A 26191-nucleotide genomic window follows, 5' to 3' on the forward strand; every position below is an offset into this window, starting at 1 on the left:
GACGTCCACTGCTGAACATAGCCTCCTTCAATAACTTCCACATAATATCGCACAGTTGGTAGAGGCCTGCATCCAGCGCCTCCCTGCTATCTTTATCAGGTCGTCGGTCCACCTTGTGGGTGGACGTCCCACGCTGTGTTTTCCGGTACGTGGTCTCCACTCCAGAACCTTTCTGCCTGGGGCAGAGCTGCGGCAGGTTATACAGAAAACTATGGAAGGAGTATAACTTGCCACTATGCTTGACGTTCGTGGAATATGAGAAGAAGGCCTTCTATTCGATCGAAACTTGGGCAGTGCTGCAGTCTCTCCAGCGGTGCCATATTAATTATCGCTACCGTTGCTGACGATATTGTGGTCATGGCACTCATGGCAGAGTTGCTGGAAGACCTCGGCACAATACTCAAAGTCCTTAATCGAATATATCGGAACAGGTAGGCATTCGGATGAATTCGAACAAAATGAAGCTTATGTCGAACTGCGCCCTACTCAGTTTCGTTTCGGAGCTTGATTCTCGAGATTGTTGACAAATAAAGTCACTGACATAGCCCGACGGATTAGCAAGCTGAAATGGCAATGGGCAGCTAGGGCACGTAGCGTAGTACGCCGAATAGAGTTATCTGCAATAGAAATAAAGACGAGAGATACGAAGATTCAAGTAGAACAGAAAAAGAAAGACGTAACAGACTCAAACTATAAAAATCAGGAAAAACGTTGACGACCCTCGATAGAGTTAGAAACCAGTTTTAACTGTGACAAAACTGACTGTACCTTACTTGCGATTCATGATCGTACACTGATTCCATAGAAAGTTACAAAGTGTATACCTACTAATATCTTTTTAAAGTGAACAAAAAAATCATCAAGCCCGATGGACTGATCTTTGTGTCAGATGGTTATGGTGGTAGTACTACTGACACATATATTTTTATACTGCCTTGTATAGTTCAAATTTTAGCTGAGATCCAACTTGCACAACAGTTTTGGTTTCTTCCAATAGCACGCTACTTCGGTACAAGCGGGATCTTCACTACGTCTATACATATAACCTTAAAACCAATTAATGCCATTGTATGTTTGCATTCTTCATTGCTTGCTGCAAAACCTCCGCATTCCAGATTTTCCAATTTATTCGTTATCTTCAGCACAAACAAATGTACAATGATATGCCGTAACTCTAACTTTGTGTTCAGGTGTAACTCTTGTTTTTATTGTACACTGCGGATATAGCATTTTCAAATGAACTTACCCTACGAGTATTACATTATGTCCATAATTCGATAGTTGGATAGTTAGTCTATAACACGACTGGACGTGATCGTCCAACTCTGTAAAAATAAAATATTAAGACATAACGTTGCTAAATTATTGATGGGTATTATTTTTTATCGATAACCCACAGCAATCTGACTGACAGCACTAGTATTTTTACTTTTAAACTAGATAGAACTTTTATAATCTACCTCAAATACTACAAAAAGCGTAAATACTCAATTATTTATTGCATCCATAATAATAGGTTTACTTACCTTGCAAGTTTTAGCCCTTGGATTTCTGCAATAATAAAGGTACTTTGCATGTTTTCTGAAAGTATCCACAACCATAAGTAAATCTACTTTCGTAAGATTATTTGGTTGGCATCAGATACGGTTAATATAAATAAAAAATGTATCGAAATGAACGAAAATAAGTTTACAGAGGGCAGCTAGCACCCGCGCCGCCCGTCCGTCGTTGCCCAACGAGCGGTGTGACGTCACCGCCTGTATTCCAGGGGTGCTATCAGTTTTCGCGCGTTCCCATATTGATTTGCTTATAAAATATTCAATTTTCGTGATATCAACAAAATTTTTTCACAGTTAGTCTTATTTTAGCTTAAAGTTTTTGTTAGGGCTGAAAAAGGGGAATAAATTTTGATTTACATCTTCCTCATTCCAACTATCGTAACACACACTTGTACCTAATCTACTTTGCCAGTCTTTTGCTTTCATTTATTGTTAGTCAAACATAACTACGCTATTATAACTTCAAAATATGATTTACTAAAAAAAAAATCAAAATCCTTTGGTAAAGTTCCATACAACTTGATGTGGTACAATTTAGCCGACTAGGTGATAGTGCTTTTAAAAAATCGGTAAAAAATATAGCTTATAAATACCGAAAAATGTTTCAAATAATTGTAATCCACACTAATTTACGCTTCTAAATAATATATTAGAAACACCCTGTGATTAAATTAACCAAAATTACAAACTAAACATGCATTGTCAAAAGTTACTTGAAAACAATTAAAAAATACTTTTCAAAATAAAACACACGTGTTCGTTGTCACGGCAAAAACCACATGGCCGATATTAATTGAATTTAGTTGTGTATCGCTGAGTGTTGCAATTACAGACATTCAATAAAGACTTTACGAAATATGAGGGTGGTACAATTTACCCGGCGGTACAATATACCGAACTCTCCCCTATTACTTAAAATATACGTACAAGAGTAATACGAAAGCGTTAATTACTTTACCGTTTAAACGTTTTTCTATTGTGAATTGTTTCAACAAGTGCACACTGCCGTATAAAAGAGGTAAGTGTCCTTGATAACAGACTAGAGCGACTCACAATGTCGAAGTTAATATTACTGCTGTGTGTTACTGGCTTTTTATTTCAAATAACTGCAGCAGGTATGTTTTTTACGGTATTATTTTAACTTGTGCAAACGAGTCATTGTTCATGACACTAACATAGAACTGTCATACGAGTTATGAGCTGTCAAATCAATCTTTTCGTAGTCGGGTGTTGTGACGTCATTTTTGGGGTACATAGTCTGAGTTGTGGTATTTATATTGATTTTAAAATTAATAAGTAGGAAATTAACTAAAGGATTTTTGACAAGCTCACTTTTTTTAATGTTAAGTATGTTCTGTTGGTGTCATAGTATTAAAGCCCTGGTGCAGGCAGTTTGCACTCTATACGAGTAATAGGTATGGTATTTTAATTGGGATTACATAATTTGTAAAATATTTGCTTCTAAAATGTTACTGGCCCTCTGATCTACTTATTACATAATCACAAAAAGAAATTCAACAGGTATTATTGAAGTGAAAAACAGTTTTGACTTTCCTTGTCCTATTCGTTTTTATTTGTTTACTGTAAGTAAAACAATTAACTCACAGTTAGGTGTATCCTGAAATAACAATAGGTATAGCAACGTACGTAGGAGCACTACCTGATCTTCAAAGAATATATTATTTTGATGTGGCTCTGTCTTCAGAGTTGTTCTTTCTAGTGACATGTTGGAAGATTATTAGTAGTGTGTACTTGTGTAGGTACGTTTACAAGCTGAGAAATATAAGTCTTATTAATATGCTGGACCCCATCAGTTCCTTTTCATAGATCGTCGTTACTTTACATATTAGCCATAGTATTTTTTTGGCTCAGGAAAATAGCCTGTCCATCAGTACACACAGTATCATGTGAGCTCGAACCAACTAATAACCTGGGGCGTTCCCTCTGCCACATAGTAATCGGCGTCTTGGGTATTAGAGACGACTACACGTCGGGACCCATCATGCCTGCCCTCAACGGGGGCCGATGGGATTAGCCGGGACCACGGGACCAATCCTATCCGATGGCGGTGGTGACCTGTGCAATTCAGGAGAGCCCCATGTAATTTTTTTGACTTCATGTCATTTTAACTCATTTTATTTTTATTTCTAGATACTTCGGAAAGCAATGATTCCGTAAGCGATCAATCATCACTGGAAAGTGACGAGGATTGCTATTATGAAGTGCCGGAACGTAAGAAAAACATTTTTTTAGTAGAAAATTGTTAGCAAACTGTAACATTGCAATTTTAGTTGCCATTTGGTTCCGGTTTATATTGAAAGATCTATCCAATATTTCAAATGAATATTTAAGTCTTAGTCAATAATGTATTCCCTTTGATCGACGATAGCACTTCGCCCGTTCATTGGTATTATAAATTAATTTCATTTGTTTGCAATAAGTACACCTGTTTTAACAAATATTGATTTATGCTTTTTTTGATAGCACAATGAACGCGCGAATAATAAAATTCACACTTGAGTTAACAAAAAACACGTGTAGCCATGGATTATCTTTCAGGCGACATTGAAAAATGTTTTTTCCATTTCTAACTACTAAATCGAAAAACACGATCAATATATTCAAATATTGAGCAAATTTTTCTTGGAATAAACAAAAGTATCTGCTAGATGGGAAGATCTAGAATGCTAAAAGCAAAAGGCTCATTCGCGAAAAGGTTCTTTAGGCTGGTAAAAAAAAGGTAGCCATGTTTGTAAAAGTAAAACTCCATAAGGCAATTTCCAATCTTGCGAAAGAGATCCAGAAAAATTGTATTTAATTTCTAATTCATCAATTAGGTATAGGTAATTAGGTTAATCTTTCCCATGCCATCAGAAAAAATGATGAACCTAAATTAGAAATAGAAAAGGCAGCTTAAGATTAAGAAAGAAAAAAAGAAAAATATTTAGTCCAAATACGAAATCATATTAGATTAGTTATGAATATTAATTAAGATTCCAAATTACATTTCAGCTCAATGCCCGGAGAACGAACAATTCTCCCAATGCCCGTTCAGTACATGTCGGCCTCAAACCTGCCAAGAGGCAGGATTCCCAGTGCCATGCCCCATAATGGGCCCTGATGGTCAGTGCCCTGGAGAACCAGGGTGCATCTGTGTTAGCGGGTATTTAAGAAACGACGAAGGCGTTTGCATCCCTGAGAAGCAATGTCGTGAGTAACATTTTGCTTAGTTTAATTATTAAGATACATGTAGGTATGCAGGTACCCATTATTAGGTACCATTACGTATTAAAACATACCGCCTACTCCAATTTTTGCATGGCCTATAGGTTAACTAAGGCATAATGCCATATGGTATTAAGTGATATTAAGTTCGTACACTCTGTTCAATGCACATAAGATTGCGCTCGCATTATTATTTATTTTTTTATGCACAACGAGGAAGATCTTGGCCTGTATCTCACCTGATGGTATGTAATTTAGGTAATTAGAATTTTCATTCAATAAGTGATTTGTGCACAAACATAATATTCGTTGCTCTTTGATTATAGTAGGTACTGCTTCTCTGCACTGATCGAAGAGCGATCAGTGTAATTGTAATTGAAAGTTTCAGGGTTACACCGTATAAAATTAATATTAAAATATTTATATCTCGTCTTGTGAGGTGTAAAATAAAGGGTTACCTATCTATCTTTAACACAACAATGAATTATCTTTTCACAGCATCTTGTGGGGGCGACAAAAACGCAGTCCGAGGCTGTGGAGTCCACTGTCGCAACACCTGCGCCACTTATAAAGCTTCAAAAAAATTGCCGTGTCCACTGTTCTGTAACCTGAACGGCTGTGATTGCAGACAAGGATTCGTATTCGACGGAAACTTGAAGAGATGTGTGAGACCTCAGGATTGCAGTAAGTCTTAGGCTGGGTTGCAGCATCTTACTTTGACTTTAACAAATGTCAGAAGCTGTCAAACTCCATAGAGTCCATATAAAACACACCGGTTATCGTTATTTACTGTTAAAGTTAGGTGGTGCAACTCAGCCTTATTGTGGAATAGAGAGATTGGTGATTATAATATTCAAAAGATTTAAGTTCGACGAATCTTCTTTTGAAGTCGATAAAGTATTTTTCTTTTATTTAATAAAAATGTAAAGAAACCTGGCGTAGATGTTGAATAGATCATAAGACTACTAAATATTTTTTTTTAAAGATTATTAGTAATTTGTTATTTTACTAATTACTAATACTCCCGTTAGCCCCTCGTACTAAGCTAAATATGCTTGTGTCACGAGTGAGCTCACCACAATAGTCGAGCGGCGGCGGGGACCGAACCCGCGTTCCCCGGATCACGAGTCGGCCAGTCCGACCCCTTCACCGTTCGGCTATCGTGGCTTTTTAGCTACTGGGACTACTTTCATCCCTCCTCATAATATTTGATGAGTATACGATAGTAAGATACACTTTGTTACATTTCGACTGTTCAAACTGGGTACAGTCAACGTCAAAACTAAATAAGTAGAAGTGACACCCAAAATGGCCAAAAAATTGATAATACAACCTTATTCCAATGGCAAAGACGCATTGGGAACTTGTTGGCTACTTTGGGTGTCACAAACTATTTTTGTACATGATAATTTTCCTTGACAAAGTAACAGAGCAGGTTGTTAAAATACTGACTTTTTCCAGCACCAACTTGTCAAGTGAACGAAGTGTTTGAGTCATGTTCCAATGTCGTATGCCGTACTCAGAATTGTGCTGATAAAGGCAAGAATATACGATGCAGAGGAATAACCGATAGACGCTGTGACCCCAAATGTCTTTGCCGGGAAAACTATATGAGGAATAAGAATGGAAAATGTATACCCGAAGACCAGTGTGAACCGGGTAAGTGTGGCATTATAATAAGTGGAAGCAGACAGCTAGTCTCGTTCGAAAACTCAAGTCATTGTCATACAACAAAGAAGAAGACCAGTCTGACTCCAAGGACAAACTTTCAGCTTAGGCACCCCTACTTGTAAATAAAATGTATTTTCAGAAGTTAACTTGTAAAGATCACGTCTTATTCTTTACCAATTTAAAGGCGTTAGTCATTACCAATATACCAACACAAAAGTCTTTGACCAGTGTGTATGTAGCCAGTGATGTTCTGATGATGGTCTGGTGATCTGAAACGTGGTCGCTCACTATGGTCCTCATAATAAGGCTCAAGGTCTCCCAAAGGGCGATGGAGTTTGGCTGGAGATAGCTATGCTCCGAGTTTCCCTGCGTGATCGAATAAGAAATGAGGAGGAGAACCAAAGTAACCGACATAGCTCGCAGAAATTGCTAAAATCAAGTGGCAGTGGGCGGGTACTCCTACTAGGTGGACCTACGATCTGGAAAAGGTCGCTGGAAGAGCCTGTGGATGTGGGCAGCGCAGAACCGTTCATTGTGGAAAACCTTGGGGGAGGCCTTTGTCCAGCAGTGGACGTCATTTGACTGAAACGAACCTACCAATATACTTTTAGGAATACAGCTCCTGGTAACTCTGTCACGAAGAAGGAAGTAACTTGATTGTTTTCATTTATTTTTCTTCTCCTTTATTTTAGCATCTAACACAACCACACAAGGACCTGATTCACCGTCATCAACAAACACAAGTACGAGCACATGTACCGATGCCGCCACTCAGGAGGCAAATTTGGAACGAGGAAACACCATCTTTACGGGAAAAGTCTTCTATGTAAGTCACTTTTTCAGTAAATTAAATCTATCCAGATCGTTGAGATGACAGCGCGAAAATCGTCGGTATCCACTAATTATGACCCTTATATACCACTATATTGACAAAGTTCTCCGTCTTCGTACGCGATATTGGAAATTTGACATCTACTATCGGCAGAATGACAGTAGGAACCTCCTGGCTTTGATATTCAATTTTCAACTGTATTATCTTGACAATCAGTTCAAAATTGATTACTAAAAATTATTTGACAGGCGATTTCTACGATCGACAAATGCATTTGAATTAGCCTGCAGAATATAGACCCCCATTTGGAGGTTTCGGGAAACTCATTGCAACTAACATTTTTTTGATTTTTCCTGTGTGTATTTAATGTCTGAAATAAAATATTACTTATTTATTATTATTTTATTATTTATTACAGCAAGTTGTGAAGAACAATCCAGAAAAAAGCGTAATAGTGTCACCATTATCGGTACTTCCACCCTTGGGTATACTCGCTTTGAGTTCCAGAGGCCAAACGAACCAAGAATTGCTGAATGCACTTAACCTCAAAACTAACGACGATGTAAGTACTTATTTCTTACTAGCGGCCGCCCGCGACTTCGTACGCGTGGATCCCGTTTTACCACCTTCATCTATCTTACGCGGATTAGATTTGTTCATAGAAATGTTTTTCCCGCTAACTCCCGTTCCCGTGGGAATTTTGCAATATCCTGTTGTAACTAAGCTTTAAGTTTATTAAGGTACCTACATGCCAAATATTCAAGCGTCTAACTTAAGCGGTTTAGATTTTTTATACAAAAGGAATTTCCCGCTAATGCCCGTTCCCGTGGGAATTTCGGGAATTCCTTGTTGTAACTAAGCTTTAAGTTTACTAAGGTACCTACATGCCACAAGCGTTTAACTTAAGCGGTTTAGATTTTTCATACAAAAGGATTTTCCCGCTAATTCCTGTTCCCGTGGGAATTCCTAAGTATACTATAACCTGCCCAGGAGTATGAAGAATAATTGTACCAAGTTTCGTTTAAATCGGTCAAGTAGTTTTTGTTTCTATAAGGAACATACAGACGGACAGACGGACAGACAGACAGACAGACAAAAATTTTACTGATTGCATTTTTGGCATCAGTATCGATCACTAATCACCCCCTGATAGTTATTTTGAAAATATATTTCATGTACAGAATTGACCTCTCTACAGATTTATTATAAGTATAGATTAGACCAACATCATGTTGTCTTAAAACCAATGATTTTAGTCTGAATCTTAGGCTAAGTTGCACCACCTAACTTTGACGGTAACTAACTATAACGATAACCGGTTTTTTGTATGGAATTTGACAGATTTTTGACGTTTGTTAAAGTTAAAGTAGGATGGTGCATGCAACCCAGCCATTGTTTAGGGCGATCCCCGCGTCGACCGGTGGACTATCGTGGTGAACTTACTTCGAACACAAGCATACATTTAATTTTTAGTCGGTGGAAATAATAGTAATTCGTAATACAATTATGAAGTGAGCAAAATGGTCAAAACCACGGGTTCTAATATTGCAACCAACCATACACATTTATTATTCTATATTGTTTTCTTTTTATTGACTGCAGGTAAGATGTGCTTTCCCCGGTCATCTACGTCAGATAACAGCAACGAACGGAACGGAATTAGACTACGGTGCCAAAATTTACGTCTACGAACAAGGCAAACTCAACCAAACTGTGCAAAATGACGCGAAAAACGTATTTAATGCGTCAGTAGAGAGTCTGGATTTCACTAATGCTAATAACGCCAGTGATGTCATCAACAATTGGGTAAGCAATTATTGTAAACCATAAATTATTGTAACAAAAGAAAAGGAACTCTTGGTAAATGTTAATCTTGGTAAAAATAGGTTTCAGATGTTACAAAGGGAAAGATTACTAAACTTACATCGCCGGATATGTTTGATGCTATGACACGATTGGTCATAGCCGATGCCATTTATTTCAAGGTAAGTTAAAAAGAACATGATATTTCACTACGCATATTATTTATTTATTTTTAAACGATTTTATATGCAGTTTCGGTTAGTGTCCGTGACTTCCACCCGGCATGTAGCACACTGAAAACCAGCGTCGTGGCCGTCCCCACCGTGGGCCACGGCATATATGCTGAGTGGAGTCCCGTTGCTATGGGCATCGCTGTTGCAACAGGGTGGCACTGCTCAGTTCACTTTTTATTTCCTTGTAATATTTATGTGCTATTTCTATGACTATTTCTGTCTTTTTTCAGTATATTTCTTTCTTTCATTTTATTAAAAAGAGTTTTTTTTTACAATTTTATTGTAACTATGAGCTGTGCTACGAGTACCAATAGTTTTTAATGAACTTACTTGGTCACTGACGAATATGGCAATATACACTCAACATCAAATAAACCGCACCTTCCGCGACGCGAACTTTAAAGATTTTCTTCTGACACAATCATGGTACCCCAACAATATTGATGTTATTTGAAAGCCCAATAAATATCCTTAAAGAAAAATATATTTCATTTCGAAATAAATGATTAACATATACCATAAATGTGACTTGAAAATAGACCTCACTTTGGGCTCACCTCTGGGATCAATTAGACCAATTTTTATGGTTATAAAACCAAATAAAGATCTCACGTGTCCTCTTTAACAGATAGATAGCGATTAATCCCAACTTAACAGTTTTATAGTCATAAAAAATGGCTATAGCGTAACTACCTATTTTTTGAAGAAGTGACTCTGGATCCTTGTAAAGACACATTTTTGGGGTAAAAACCTTTCCTTTAATGAAATGAAGTTTAGAACTAGGCTTTCAAATGGTACCAATGTTGGTGGAAAGTGGGGATGCATACGTTTGATAAGTGCTTGTCGCGGGAGGTGCGATTTATTTGATGCCGAGTGTAGTTTAAATTAACACCATTACTTTCAGGGCCTTTGGAAATATGAATTCAACATAAATAATACAAAACCCAGAGATTTCCATGTTAACAGTAATAAAACTATACAAGTGCCAACCATGCAACAGAAAGGGAAATTCCAATATGCCGAGTTATCAGATCTTAACGTCCAGGTAAGTTGAAATCAGTTACCCATTTTTTTCAACGTTTACAAATACATTGAAATCTTTATCCTGTGAGTTAGGTCAGATAATTTGGAAGTCAACCGGTAAATAAGGCTGAATAAGGCACCACCTTACTTTAACCGTTACTTCGACGATAACCGATTTTTTTGTATGGAGTTTGACAGATGTTTGACGTTTGTTAAAGTTAACGTAAGATGGTGCAACCCAGCCTTAATCTGTAGCCTGCGGGGTGTCTTACGCCCGTATTCACAAACGATGCTTGCTTAAGTGGAGCAGCAAATCGAACGCACAGCGTTAAATAGAGCTTTGTGATTGGTTCGCGTGTCACCCTGTGCGTCCACCGCTACTGTGAGACCTCATAGCAATGTTTGTGAATACGGGCGTTTCTCTCCTTGTGGGAGGAACTATCGGAATCTTTAAATAGTAAACTGAGGAATTATAAGAACATGTTTGGCCTTTTTCCAGGTTGTAGAACTGCCATACAAAGATGAAGATATAACATTTTTGGTAGTTTTGCCAAGGGAAACTGATGGGCTATTATCAGTTGCGGAGAAACTCCAAGATCCAACAGTAATAGACAAAATTTACGGTAGTCTGTCTGAACAAACAGTGACTATTTTCTTGCCTAGAATACCAGAAGTATCAACGAGGACGAATTTGATTGATGTCTTGAGATCGGTAGGATTTAATTGTATTTTAACCAAAGTTTTACATAATTTATTATCAGTGTTTATTTATTTCCCAAGAGTTGCTTTAAAGATTGTTCAAATAATACTAATTCAAATAGTCCAATGAACAAAGGTTTTGGTAGCCCTCTTTTCGAAAAAGATATCGAACAGGTTTTTTTGGAGCATAATGCTGTATATTTTGGTTTACAGATTGGTATAACATCAGTCTTCGATTCCGCCAAATCTGAGCTGAGTGGCATGACCGTACCCGATGAGGCTCTTTACGTGTCTGATGCTGTCCAGGAAGCAACCATCACTGTAAATGAGGAGGGAGCTGAAGCCGCCGCTGCGAATGGTAAGTTTCGCATCATCAGTAGGTATTGTGTTATTATAGAAATACGGGGTGTTAGGTAAATGGGTATAATAATATGAGCCGACACTAGCCCATGTTAACATGGTCATATAAATGGTATGGTGAAGTCAGAAAATTGATAATATCTTTATTTTAATTATTTTAATTTTCATACAAATCGGATTTTATAAAATTTATTTTGTATGAAAATAAAAAAAAATAAATGATGATATCAAATTTCTGACTTCACCATACCATTTATATGCCCATGTTAACATGAACTAGTGTCGGCTCATATACCCATTTACCTAACACCCTGTATACCATTATCAATCCAACAGTTCATATTTTCAACTGTGCCACTTTTCATTCTAATTTAGAAGCACTTCAATGTAATTTTTAACGTGTTATTTTTGATTAAAATAAGTATACATTTTTCAGCAGTTGTTATAGTATCAAGAAACATGCCGTTGCCTCCACCAGTTGAATTCAAATTAATCGCCGACCATCCATTTATATTCCTAATAAGAGTCAGAAATTTGATAATATTCATAGGGACTTTTGCGAATAAGGTTTGAACTTTTAAAAGTTTTAACAGCTTCATGGTATAGTCAGCGTCAAATACACTCGACAGCAAATAAATCGCACCTCTCGCGACAAGCACTTTCAAACGTATGCATCCCCACTTCCGACCAATATTGGCACCATTTAAAAGCCTAGTTCTAAACTTCATTTCATTAAAATAAAGGTTTTTACCCCAAAAATGTGTCTTTAGAAGGATCCAGTCACTTCTTCAAAAAATAGGTAGTTACGCTTGAGCCAACTTTTATGGCTATAAAACTGTTAAGTTGCGATTAATCGCTATCCATCTGTTAAAGAGGACACGTGTAATCATTAGTTGGTTTTATAACGATAGAATTTGGTCTGATTGATACCAGAGGTGAGCCCAAAGTGAGGTCTTTTTTCAAGTCACATTTATGTATATGTTAATCATTTATTAAGAAATTAAATGTGTTTTTCTTTAAGGATATTTATTGGGCTTTCAAATAACACCAATATTGTTGGGGCACCATGATTGTGTCAAAAGAAAATCTTTAAAGTTCGCGTCGCGGAAGGTGCGCTTTATTTGATGTTGAGTGTAGACGTGACACCCAAAGTGGCCAATAAGTTGAAAACACAACCCTAGTCCAACTGTAACAAAGACGTGTCGCGAACTTATTGTCTACTTTGGGTGTCACAAACTATTTGACGCTGACTTTACAATCTAAGCACAAATATAAATTCCTACTTGTAATTAGCGTCAGAATTAATAATGAATAACATAATTATTTTCTTCCTTTTTCTTATTACTAAAAACTCTATTACCTATTGTGGGGCTGCGTGACAGGTCAAAAATGTAACTTTAACTCACTTGCAGGGCTAGGATGCGCGCCACGATTAACTTTTATCGATGTTGCGCGATAAGCCCATACATTTGTCGTCTACATCGATAAGGATTTATCATGGCGCGCATCCCTGTTTTGGTAGATACACTCCCGTATTCACAAACAATGCTTGCTTAAGTTAAGCAGCAAATCGAACGCACAGCGTTGAATAGAGCCATAATTGGTTCGTGTGTCACCCTGTGCGTCCACGCGCACTGTGAGACCTCATAGTAATGTTTGTGAATACGGGCGTAACTTATTTGTTGTGTGGTTGCAGCTTTCGGTGTGACGGCTTTGTCGGCTACCATCGGGGGACCTAAAGAATACTATTTCAACGCCGATCATCCTTACGCTATTTACATTAATATTCGTCGCCGTATAACACTGTTTTGTGGAGCGTTTTATGGATAAGGTGGGACTTATTAAACCTACTAACAAGATAAATAATCTTTTTCAATACCCGCTTTTAACTGTAAAGTCAGCAACGTGTTTTCTGATTCTTTTAAATTGAATGAGGAATAAACTAACGTACTTTTTTTATTGCAGGCTTGAAAGACTACACCCTCTTTTCCGGACACGAGAACTCATTTCTTCGAATGTATTCTTACCTGATGATGTCTATTATAAATGAAAATTCAACCTTAACTATGTGTTTTTACTCAACAGACCCGGAATATAGATATATCGGAATGTTAAATTTTAAATAATTATGGCTCACGTAACTCTGACAAAATGTCCTAAAAAATGGTATAATAATTATGGTAGATAGCAATAATAAAGAAATAAAATGAAAAGATATAAAATTATTCCTAGAATCCCATAAAATTATGACAGAATTCTATAAAATCGATTTAAAATAGTGAGTGTGCTTCGGAAAAGATTCACTCATTTATGACTCATCGAAAATGTTTTTAATATTGAAACAGAAATTGGAGATAATAACAATAGAAATCCTTGAAAATGTGACACTGCACTATATTAGCCATAAATTAATTAAGCAAAGTACAGATACAAGGTGTTCTAAAATTAGCACGTCACGTCACTGACCCTGGACGTAGCTGGGCCTAAAAAGCATCGAACAAGCCTAATTATGTCCATGTAAAAGTTTCATAAGTTTTGAAATATTAGGTACCATTTTTATTATTAATGTCCATAGTCCACGGTACACAAGGTGGACCGACGACCTCACAAAGGTAGCGGGAAGGCGTTGGATGCAGGCCGCCACCAACCGGCCATGGTGGAAATCACTGAGGAAGACCTATGTTCAGCAGTGGACGTCCTATGGCTAAAAATGATGATGATGAATGTCCATAGAAAAGTTTGATAAGCTTTGAAATATGACACTTTGTAGGCCATAGTGTACAATAGAATATAATAGAATAGACCAAGCATCTAATTTAATATGTTATGAATGGAAAAAACCTAGACTAATGAAAATGTTTGTGTTCTATGTAATTAGTGCGGCGATCGAACCCGGGTTTTTTCACCATCAATCTTGAACACGAACTAATAAGAAGCATAACTATTTATTTATAGATAAGAATATGATAATAAGTATGTTATTACGTTGATTGTTCCGTCACGTTCACGTTCCGTATAAAAACACAGACACTCATAAAATATCGTCACCGTCGTGGCAGAATTAAATAACTGACAAAACCAAAGTTGCGAGATATTCACGTTTTTGTGTTTTTTTTCGTTAAAAATGGCGATAACTTTTAAGGGCAATTTTTTTTTATTGTCGGTCTTTTGATATTTTATACAGCAATTTACCTTTATTAATTCAATATTGTTCGATGGTGTTACTTTGTATTATTTTAAATAAAAAAAATAAAAATGTAATTATTTAGTTTTGCCACAACCGTATTTTACAACAAAGTTGCAGTTATTTAGTTTTTGTATGTCACTTATTTAGTTTTGCCACAACCAAGGTATTACAAAAACGAATATTTCCATTGAATAAGTACACTTGTTTAATTTTGCCACACTTTTATTGACCTAAATGTTAATTTATTCATTTTATTTTATTTGTTTTGTTATTGCGAGTTTAGTCAAAATCTGTAAAATTGTTAAATAATACTAGAATATACCTATAAAATGACCTATAAATGTTTAACAAATTGGTATGGTAACCAATTGAGATTTATTAATTAAGATTCCTATAACATTGAAATTAAATTGAAAGAACCAACATCGAAATGAATATCAAAATTAAAATAATCCAAAAACAATAAAATTGTAATAGGGATCTCTCCCTAGGGATCCATAGGGAATGACGTTCAATGTCACTGCAGATCTCCGTTGACGCTAAAGCACATCGGCAGCTCAATAGACAGATATGGAAGTCCTTGCGACATGATGTTCGCAACTTTAATACAAATAGTAGGTATTAAAGAGGCGATAGAGCGGAACCAAGGCTCGGAAGTGTTCGCAAGAGACAACTCTATTGGTCGAAGCTAGCTAACGAAGCTGAAGACTGCGGAAGATAGTGTAACGTCAACAAAAGCTGAGGTTCTGGGTGCGATTGAAAAGTTTTATGGACAGCTATATACCTCGACGAAGATATTGTGGATATCAGCATTATCAGCCTATACGAGATTAGGATGGCTCGCAAACACCTAAAGAACAACAAGGCACCGGTGATGACGGAATAACCTCGGAGCTTCTGAACGTGGGTGGAACATCGACATTGAAGTCAAGTCCTTCAGAGACTATTTAACTTCGTCAGAGGCACGGAACAGAAGCGTGGTGGTACTCTTCTTCAAGAAAGGGGATAAAACCTTGCTGAAGAATTACTGACCCATCTCGCTTCTGAGTCATGTCTACAAGCGGTTTTCGAAAGTTATCACGAATGATCTCGCGCGTAGGTTCGATGACTTCCAGCCTTCCGAACAAGCCGGTTTCTGAAAAGTATCGGTACATATCGAGGTGCTGAAGTGCTTGTACAGAAACGCCACCATGTTGGTCCGAGTACAGGAGTGGAGTACGAGGGCGATTCCTCTGCAGCGAGGCATGAGGGAGATGTTATATCTCCGGATCTTCGAAACTATTCACCGCTGCATTAGAAGACGCTTTCAAACTCCTTGAATAGAAAGGATCCGGAATAAACATCAACGACGAGTAAATCACTCACGTTCGGTTTGCCGACGATATTGTGTGGTCATGATGGCAAAATCAGTGGGAGACCTCGGCACAATGCACGATGACCTTAATCTCCCAAAAGGTAGACCTTCGGGTGAACAACATGGAAAAACGGAGCTTTTGTCGAATGTCTATGTTGCGCCCTACCCAGTTTCGGTTAGGAGCTCGAATATCGAGATTGTTGACAAGTATGTCTACCTCGGACAAACGTTTCAGATAGGTAGAGAAAGAGGTCGAATCCAATTTGGCTGGGCAGCGTTCGGGAAACTACACAACATCCTTTCGTCCAAAATATCTCAGTGCCTAAAGACGAAAATCTACAATCTGTATGTGTTACCACTGATGATATACGGCTCGAGAACGCGACTTTCTTACTATAGGCCTTATAAATAAGCTCAAAGTTGCTTTGAAGAGGGCTATGCTCGGTTTTTCTGTACAAGAGACAGGGCAAATAATAGGCAGAACTGACAGACGATGGAGCAGCAAGGTTCTGGAGAGGAGGGCACGTACCGGAAAGCACAACGTGGACTTCATAAAGGTAGCAGGAAAGCACTAGATGCAGATCGCTACCAGCCGGTCATATTGGAAATCATTGGGGGAGGCCTATGTTCGGCAGTGGACGTCCTATATGGCTGAAATGATGATGATGATGAAGGTAACTATCCAGATTCAACATCTGAGTAATGAACATTGAAATTAAAAGTAACATTTAAAGTAATGTTACAAAAATGAAATAAATCAAAAACACAATTTTACGAGTATTTTGAAGAAATGTTTCGGATCGAGTTGTGGCAGAATTAAATAAAGTCACTTATCGACTTTCTTAGTACAAGTATTTTGAAGCATTGTTTCGCAGTGAGTTGTGGCAGAATTAAATAAAGTCACTTATTCAGTTTTGCCACGTAAATTCTACAACAAACAGAGTTGTAATTTATGGTCAATAGTTTCACTCAACTGAAGATATCTTTGGAAATATCATAGATATTGCCATGAGAGTAAGACCAAAATATAGGTAACACTTTCTACTATACAAAAAGTGGAAAAAGTGGTTTTTGCCAAAAGTGTCAGTTATTTAATTCTGCCACGACGGTGACGATATATACTGTGACACAGATCTCATCTCAGTAGTTCACTATACGGACCTCAGCTGCTTGATCATCATGGCTAAGTTTGTAGTGCTACTGGTTGTTACCGGAACGTTCCTAAATCTATCTCTTGCAGGTATGTGTTGACCGTTAAATTATAATCTATTTTCGAGTTTATCTTAGTTTACATTTGCATACAAAAATGCATTCGAATTATTATTATTGACGGGATTGCTATCGGAAACTCAAAATTAAAGTACATACATGGTACAATCCCGTCAGTAATAATAATTATGATAGTGACCATGAAAGTTTAAAACATTATAAAAATGCATTCTCTTAAAACAATCGAAGATTGTGTGGGAAGGCATATTCTATCTTTGCGATTTGCCCTTTGAGCTTTGATTGTTTTTATGAGTAAAGTTACAGGTTTTTTTGTCTAACAAACTTTAATACTTAATGTCTTAATTGCCCCACAGCACCCCAATGCAAAGACGATGAGGTTTACAACGATTGCGCCAACTTTCGGTGCGGGCCAGTGAAATGTGCTGATATCAACAAATTTCTGAGTTGCGAGTTCTCTACAGGCACAGAGTGTGAGCCAGAATGCATGTGCCCTAGTGGATACCTGAAAAATAAAGACGGGACTTGTGTATCTGTAGAGAAATGTGGTAAGGCCTGATTTATAATATAATATTATAAATGCGAAAGTAACTCTGTCTGTCTGTCTTGCTTTCACGTCTAAACCACTGAACCGATTTGATGAAATTTGGCATACTTAGAGATAGTTTGAGTCCCGGGAAAGGACATTGGATAGTTTTTATCGCGGTTTCTGAAACAGGGACGCGCGCGATAAAGTTTTTCTGTGACAGAAAAAATTCCACTCGGGCGTAGCAGCGGGCGGAAACCTACATTCTAGATATACTCGTATTCTTACATATCAAAATCATCTGACTTTGAACCCACTCGGTAGACTATAACCTCAGATCATAGTAGACTAAGAGCTAGTGAACGCCAGACCTACGTCATTTTATAAAAGCTGAAAGTTTGTCAGCGTATGCTCCCAATATAGGATATAATGTTGGTGAATTATGAAGTTTGGGTCGTGGTGGCTTTGGGAGCTACCCTAAAAAAACTGTCTTTCAAGGAGTTGGAACTGTCAAAACTGTCTGGCTGTTGGGGAAAATACTTCTAATTATTGTCCAAATATTATACATAAAAATCAGATTTAATGGTATAACGTTAGTAGAATTACAGTCTTTTGAATATATAGAAAAAGCCACCGTAAAAGTTAGACTTACGTTATAATAAAAAATCTGATTTTTATGTATAATATTGGGGCAATAATTAGAAGTATTTTCCCCAACAGCCAGACAGTTTTGACAGTTCCAACTCCTTGCCAGACAGTTTTTTTAGGGTAGCTCCCAAAGCCACCACGACCCAAACTTCATAATTCACCAACATTATATCCTATATTGGGAGCATACGCTGACAAACTTTCAGCTTTTATGAAATGACGTAGGTCTGGCGTTCACTAGCTCTTAGTCTATAACTATAACGATCTAGCGAAGGTCGCGGGAAGCATTTGATTGCGGACAGCGCAGAACCGGTCGTAGTGGAAAATTTTGATCCAGCAGCAATGGAAGTTTGCGCGTTCACCGCCAAAAAGTTGCCGTTTGTCGTATCCCGCTGTTTCGAGAGCACTCCCCTAACTGCCTCAGCCAATATCGGAATCCTTGGTGTCGACATATCGAGCGAAGTCCAGTTCCGTGGTCATTTAGAGGGTAAGGCTAAATTAGCCTCGAAGAAGCTTGGTGTGCTCAATAGATCGAGACGGTATTTCACTCCAGCCCATCGTCTGCAACTTTACAAGGCGCAGGTTCGGCCTCATATGGAATACTGTTCTCATCTTTGGGCAGGTGCGCCCCAGTACCAGCTTCTCCCTCTGGACCGCATTGAACGGAGAGCAGCTCGAATCGTTGACTGCCAGGACATTTCGGATCGGCTTGACCCCTTGGCGCTGCGTAGAGATGTATCCTCACTGTGCATCTTCTATCGCATGTATCACGGGGAGTGCTCCGAAGAATTATCCGGACTTATTCCTGCCGCCACTTTTCGCCACCGATCTACCCGACAGCACTTCCACCCCCATCACTTAGATGGTTGGCAGTCCACAACAGTACGTTTCTCTAGAAACTTCCTGCCCCGTACAACCAAACTGTGGAATGGACTGTCGTCTGCGGTGTTTCCGGACGGATACGACCTGCAAGCTTTCAAGAGGAGAGCGTATCTTTACCTTAAAGGCCGGCAACGCACCTGTAACGCCCCTGGGTCTGCGGGTGTCTATGGGCGACGATAATCACTTACCATCAGGTGATCCGTCTGCTCGTTTGCCTCCTATCACATAAAAAAAAAAAAAAAAAAAAGTTATTTGGTTGAAATGAATTTGACCTTTGTAATGGTCTTAGGAGGAATGGAGAAAGGTATGAACACAGATACTACCACAGAATAATAATAATAATTTAGGCAGTTAAATACTGCACAGTATTTTGTACACCGTTTTTTTTCCATCACACACAAGTATACGCGTGCGTGAGTTAATGCTCGCTCGTATGTGAGGCCTTGTCGATTAGTGATCCTGTGAGGTGCATCGCGCTTGTTTTGTTTTCTATGTAAACTTGTAAACTCGCGGAGATGAACAGGACTGATACTAACTACCTCTAGTCTACTTCTGTAACTTACGCCCGTATTCACAAATATATTATTACTATGAGGTCTCACAGTGCTCGTGGACGAACAGGGTCACACACAAACCACAACAGAGCTCTAATCAACGCTGTGCGTTCGATTTGCTGCTTCACATAAGCAAGCATCGTTTGTGAATACGGGTGTTAGATAATTTTCAGGCCTGTGAAACTTAAATAAGATTTCCAGTTGCAAAATAAATTCAAGCCTCTGATTGACGAGTATAGTAATTCAACCAATCTACAGGACTGAATCTGTGCTCAAGTTTGAATAGAGTAATTCGAGCCTAATGACAGTTGACATCACATCGGACTACTTACTTAATTATCTTGTAAGATCGCACGTTTTCACAAACTACATAATTATTACTACGAGTACTACCTAAGATGCCTTAGATGGACAGAGCACATGGTACGCAGAACTGACGGCCGATGGGGCAGCAAGGTTCTGGAGGCTACGTACCAGAAAGCGCGGGCTACGTACCAGAAAGGTAGGACGTCCACCCACAAGGTGGACCGACGACCTCATAAAGGGAGCAGGAAGGCGCTGGACGCAGGCCGCCACCAACCAGCCTTTGTGAAAATCATTGGGGGAGGTTCAGCAGTGGCAGTCATGATGATGTTGAAAAAATATTTTAAATATATCCCTTACTAATTAAAAATTAAAAGAAATGACTAAAGCCTGGTCCATGAGCACGTAGAATCCCGTCCAATGAGCCCAAGCTGCCCATCCTTGTCGCTCGCGCGTAATTACTCGTATGTTGCTGTCGCGCTCGCACACTCACTGCGGGCGCGCGTGGCACAGTCGCGACAGCAATATATTACGCGCGAGCGATAGGGATGGGTAGCTTGGGGTCATTGGACGGGATTCTACGTGCTCACGGACCAGTCTTTATAAGGATAATCAAAAGAATAATTATCTTTTTCCAGACCCTTCTCCCAATACTAACTGCGGCGCCAACGAGGAATTTTACAAATGCGGCCGTGAAGGCTGCAGCCCACAATATTGCAGCGACCTGGAATCTTCACCTTTCTGCAGAGACGGGCCGTGCGTACCACTGTGTGACTGCAAGGAAGGGTTCCTGAGGGTGTCGTATGATAACAACACCTGTGTTACGACAGAACAGTGTAAAAAGATGTAGATAAGCATTTTCTGAGAAAGCTGTGCCTGAAGATATCAGTAGATCAGCATCAGGAACGGTTAATGCTCATGATGTCGTAAGTCCAAAGACGTTAATACTGCACTACTCGTATATGTATAACTGTAAAATGAAGTTTATTAAATTGGTTTCGGTAATATTTTATTTAATTAACAAAACCTTCACATTAATCATACATATCCATTTATTGTTAAAAAAAGAATAATAAATTAAGCATTAAAACTCATTTATTTCTGCAAATAGGCTTTAAAAAAGCACTTTTACACGTCCCAGTATTAACCCTACCAATGCTTCAGGACAATAAATGGGCCAGTGCTGAGAAGAAGCAGCGCAAGAAACTCAGTCACTATTGTCAGCCTCTTTTTCAAAGGTTTACAGACTTTCAAATATTCATAGGTATAAATATTTATGCGAGCTAGGCAGATTTGTGATTATATTTTTATGAACAAGTTTAATCATTCTTTTGTGGTCTAGGGGCTTCACTTCTATTTATTGTGCACTAGCAAATAGCAATTTGAAGTAATTTGAAAATCGTGACTAGTAAATAAACATCATTATTATTAGGATACAAAGTACCTACAGACAACGGCACGTCAAGGTAAACACTGTGGGCTCTTAGGCGGTTGTAATAAGAGCGAATTTATTATAACAATGGGTAGTCTGATATTATGCTGTACCTACTTATTTATTTTGTGTGGTGCGAATATCATTAAGCATTAAGTAGGTATTGCTTCTAAAAACTGACACTGTATTCTAAAACGTGCAAAGCAAACTATTTATTAATTTTGTAATGCTACTCTAATTAAACTCAATTTTATTTTTATTTTATGCAGTCGACTTAAGCCTGATTCGACCAAACTTTTATCCTAGAATAACTCCTGGTGTAACTGGCATATTGATAGTTTCAGTATGGGAAATATGTCAAAACTGACGATTTATTCCGAGATTAATATTATTTACTCTTGTTTGGTCGAATCCACTCTTAAAAGATTAAAATTATTTTCAGTTGCAAAATAACATCAAATTAAAAAAATATTATAAGATAGAACAACGACTAGTTTCAAACTTTTTAAGACATACAAGTAAAAATAAAAATAACGATTATATTCTTTCAATAGGTAAACTTTTGTTTAATTCACAAATAACATAAAAATACATACAGTCATCTTTATTGCAAATCATATTTTATACATTTACAAAGTACATTCCGCACTGTTTACGCATATACCTGTAGGATCCCGGTTATAACCTTTATCGCACCTACACGCTGGCTTACATGGTACCACGATGCCAATATGATATTTGGGGCATGTCGAATTGTTCAAAAAGTCAGTACAGGTCTCCCCAGGGCACACAGGTGGGCACGCGTCGTAGTTTTCATTTGGGCCTTCACAAGGAAACGGAGCTGGAAAAGAATAAAATTGATTAACTGGTGGAACAGAATAAGTAATACCTAAGTCTAAGCGGTCGTATGAGATCGCGGTAACAATTCATTTGTATTGTGTCTCTTTTTTATGCAGAACAAGGCAGGTATTTGACCGCAATCGCACCTGACATAGTAAGATGCAGTCTAGGATGGTATAATTCTGCCCTGTAAGTGCCAAATCACTCTCGCCTCGAAAAGGCCCGGATTATAGTGTTCAGTAAAGACAGCAGCAGGCAGCGGATGTTCGTATTATTTATGAAAGAGTTATCGAAACGCTTAGTGCGAGCTGGTGGAATGTTCACAATATAGGGATGGTACGCTAACTTGAGTCTGGTTCCCCAGTGATGGAAGGGGGGGCTGATTTATCTCTACTAGCCGTAAAATTTCTCATGTTGAAAATGTATGTTGAGGTCTTTTCAGGCTCACGAATTGGTTTCTAATACTTATTTGTCTTACTACTTCTTGCTTTCTTACCTACCTATACAATATATTAACCCACTTACTCCTACCAGGCGTTATAACACCGCTAAAAAGTAGTTCGGAATATCCTCAGATAAATTATAAAAATATCGAGAATTTGTTTACTGTCCCTTGTATTTTCTCTTCATTACGAATCAAACTGTAATTGAGTATGTTCGATATCGCATATTTGCTTTATTTTGTTAGTTTTTTACTATTTTGAATTCTGTTATTTAGTTTTGTGCAAAAACGTCTTATAAAAGCTAAGATATTTCATAAACTTGCTAGTAATACCTCAGATTATACTAGTTATTATTTTATGTACTACTGTTAGCTACAAAACTATAAACTTATGTTTTTGAAAAGCTTTACATTTTTGAGACTTTTGATGACAAAATTACGATCGGTGTTTTAACACCTGGTCGCATAATCGACGTCTAACTTGTATATTAATTAAAAGTTTAGGCCACGATATAAAAGACCGCTGAGACTTCACGAAATAGTGGACGTATTAGAAAACATTGACGACGATGCCCAGATACCGAATTACATAGCAATTTTACCACCAGAAAATGCTAATACAGAAGCAACAGATGAAGATTCTGGTGAAGAAGACCACGTTACATTACAAAATCTTCCAGGTTAGCCTGCTTCCGTTTATCTAACTATAGTTACTTATAGCGTGTAAGTTTTCTATTGCTATTTTTCGTGAACTTCCAAGTTCTCAACTTAGAGCCGAGGCAGAAGTACAGTACGACCTTGGACGAATCAACCACAGTACGACAAGACGTCTTCTTCTGACAAAGAGGATAACATCCCGCTCTCTGAATTTTTTAAAGTAAGACGAAATGAATCTAAAGATGCCTCCAATGCAGCTAGTTCTTCTGCCATGAAAGTACCTACAGCAATCACAATTATTACAACAATGCAATATAGTGTGCAAGTACCTTCTGTGAAAGTTTGTGCCAAAATGCCTAAAATATACATGGCAAAGCAGTTATATTCCGAAACAATATTTATGAAGAATGGCGCGACAACCAGGGTCTACGGAGCTTACATCCCTATGTACTACTGTACTTACGAGTAGGTACTACACGCAACTGACATGTAAAATTTGCAAGAAAAAATCAATTCGGTGTAAAAATGCGCCACGTACTAAAGTATCCTAGGTTATGATTTGTGTCTCTACCATTCTCCTACCTCCTCTGAATAACATTTTGGTATTTTTTTAATAAATGAGTATAACTTACAACTCGTTTTTAACTCTTCAACCTAACAAAATCAAAGTATATTTTTTCCTCGTAGTAGTAGTCCATTCTCCGACCAGGTGTTAAAACACCACCCATTTTCCGGCTTTTCCAGTTACCCAAAAATTTTTCTAAAATTTTTCTGTGGATACTTGACCTCTATTTAGAAACATACTAAAAATTTATAAAAATTGACAAGGATAAAAAGTTTCAGGAGTATCTGGGTTAAACAAGTTGCTGACGTCATAATAACATGGGTAATTTCCTCAATCCTGATTGTGTGAATTACTTATTACATAAGTAAATAAACTTTTTTTTGTAATTATAGTACCGAATACTTAATTCTAGTCCGTACAACTTCCTCACGAGCCTTCGAGACATATCGATATGAATTCATAACTTTATTTATAGGTAACAATCAGTTACCTACTAATTTCTACTAAGTAGGTCTAGAGTGGGCTGTAGCTGATGCGTTTTCCACCTCTGATACCACCATGGTATTAGGGTAAAAATAAGAATTCTTACGTCATTTACTTATTCATCGTCATAATTTAATATTAAATTCGTTTCAGCCGAATGACGTCCACTGCTGGACAAAGGCCTCCACCAAGGATTGCCATAACGACCGGTCCTGCGCCGCCCGCATCCAGGCACCTCCCGCGACCTTCACTAGATCATCGGTCCATTAAGTGGGGGCCTGCCCACACTACGTCTTCTGGCCCGTGGTCGCCACTCGAGAACTTTTCTGCCCCAAAGGCCATCAGCTCTGCGAGCTATGAGTATGTGTCCCGCCCTCTTATTAAATTAGTAGACCAATATACTATCTCTAATCAAATGCAAAGAATAAGTGGTCTGCTTGAAAAGACTTACGGCAATCTGCAGTTAGAATACATTCGTCGGTGATCCTATCACGGTGACGGTTAAACCCGCAGACACACCCCGGTAAACATTCTATGGATTCTGGACATGTTTGCGGAGCGTATTCTGATAATGGACAGTATTCTGCGTCACATCCCACTGGTGCGCAGCTGGATAAAGTTTCGCCGTCTGGGCATGCTGAAATATTGCATTTTCGACTTTAAGGCCTATTCAAACCTGAGCGATATTCGCTGCCGCTGTGGGTAGAGGTACATACCGCGCGGGTTTCGCTCAGGTATTAAAGGTTCGGCTAAACCAACGCGATCACACGCGATCAGCCGGCGTGCAGCGATGGCGACCAGACTTGAATGCATTGATCGCCATCGCTGCACGCCTGCTGATCGCGTGTGATCGCGTTGGTTTGGCCGAACCCTTAGTATCAAGTATCGCGGCTAGAGCGACCTGAGCGATATTCGCTGCCGCTGTGGGTAGAGGTACATAGGTACCTAGACGGTAGCGAATACCGCTTAGGTCTGAACAGTATTATTACCGCATACCCACTGGGTTTTCTCTGCCGCACATAGTAGCGAATACCGCTTAGGTCTGAATAGGCCTTTATTTTAAAGAATACCTACTTATTTTACCTGCTCAATCTCAGAGTTGTAAAAAACAATGAAAATTGAATAAAAATATTTCCTAAATACATAAATACCTCCTACCTATTTCCCTAATGCCCGAGTTATAAAAACAATGCAATTGAATACTAAATATTTTATATACTCACGGCTTTCGTCGCATGATGCTGAATTGGCGTAGAAAACCAAGACTAAAACTACAAGAAACTTAAATTGTACTGCCATCTTCCGTTTTAATGCTATGTGCTACACGAGTGTCTGCCCAAACACGACTACTGAAGTGCTGGTAGATAAATCAGAACTATTAAAACTGTATTTGATTGTATTTTATGTGCTACGGCTTTTATATGTATGTGTTACTGTAAAAGCTCGAACTACGGTTAATCTTAAGATTTAACTGTAAGTCTTAGGATTTACCGACATGAATTGGTAAATGTAAGTATTTCTGTAAATACGACGATTTTTTCGAGCTTTTACCATTCGAATTCAGTATATGCTAGGTTTTACCTCTGTCAGCTGGTAGATGTTGGTTTTAGGAATAAAACAATGAGTGAGTAATTCTTAATGGGGAATTATAAAACGATCGACTAAAAAATAACTTAGCGACTGATG

General features: G+C 38.2%; 3 protein-coding genes across 7 annotated transcripts; 2 read left to right on the forward strand and 1 right to left on the reverse strand.

The window, feature by feature from the left end:
* The first annotated feature begins 2607 nt into the window (after nt 1-2607).
* LOC135088581 (antichymotrypsin-2-like) lies at nt 2608-13469 on the forward strand. 5 transcript variants are annotated; one of them, XM_063983451.1, is made up of 14 exons: nt 2608-2674; nt 3711-3791; nt 4572-4769; nt 5283-5468; nt 6246-6443; nt 7148-7281; nt 7706-7849; nt 8890-9093; nt 9174-9272; nt 10228-10368; nt 10846-11058; nt 11259-11403; nt 11842-11972; nt 13371-13469. In XM_063983451.1, the coding sequence occupies exons 1-14, from the start codon at nt 2614-2616 to the stop codon at nt 13374-13376; spliced, it is 1941 nt and encodes a 646-aa protein (XP_063839521.1). In that variant the 5' UTR covers nt 2608-2613; the 3' UTR covers nt 13377-13469. The 5 variants fall into 5 exon arrangements, with proteins under 5 accessions (XP_063839521.1, XP_063839522.1, XP_063839519.1 ...); XM_063983452.1 differs by lacking the exon at nt 11842-11972 and adding an exon at nt 13102-13236; XM_063983449.1 differs by lacking the exon at nt 13371-13469 and adding an exon at nt 13102-13214.
* A 3612-nt stretch (nt 13470-17081) lies between these two features.
* Nucleotides 17082-21101, forward strand: LOC135088605 (mucin-5AC-like). The gene is made up of 3 exons (XM_063983512.1): nt 17082-17186; nt 17530-17721; nt 20725-21101. Exons 1-3 carry the CDS (start codon nt 17126-17128, stop codon nt 20934-20936), a joined length of 465 nt encoding a protein of 154 aa, XP_063839582.1. The 5' UTR covers nt 17082-17125; the 3' UTR covers nt 20937-21101.
* Nucleotides 21102-22107: 1006 nt separating this feature from the next.
* On the reverse strand, nt 22108-25870 carry LOC135088604 (inducible metalloproteinase inhibitor protein-like). The gene is made up of 3 exons (XM_063983511.1): nt 25729-25870; nt 24957-25142; nt 22108-22359 (listed from the first exon to the last, which is right to left on the reverse strand). Exons 1-3 carry the CDS (start codon nt 25802-25804, stop codon nt 22148-22150), a joined length of 474 nt encoding a protein of 157 aa, XP_063839581.1. The 5' UTR covers nt 25805-25870; the 3' UTR covers nt 22108-22147.
* Nucleotides 25871-26191: the final 321 nt, after the last annotated feature.

The sequence above is a fragment of the Ostrinia nubilalis genome, chromosome 4, assembly GCF_963855985.1.
Source record: "Ostrinia nubilalis chromosome 4, ilOstNubi1.1, whole genome shotgun sequence".
NCBI classification, from domain to species: Eukaryota; Metazoa; Arthropoda; class Insecta; order Lepidoptera; family Crambidae; genus Ostrinia; species Ostrinia nubilalis.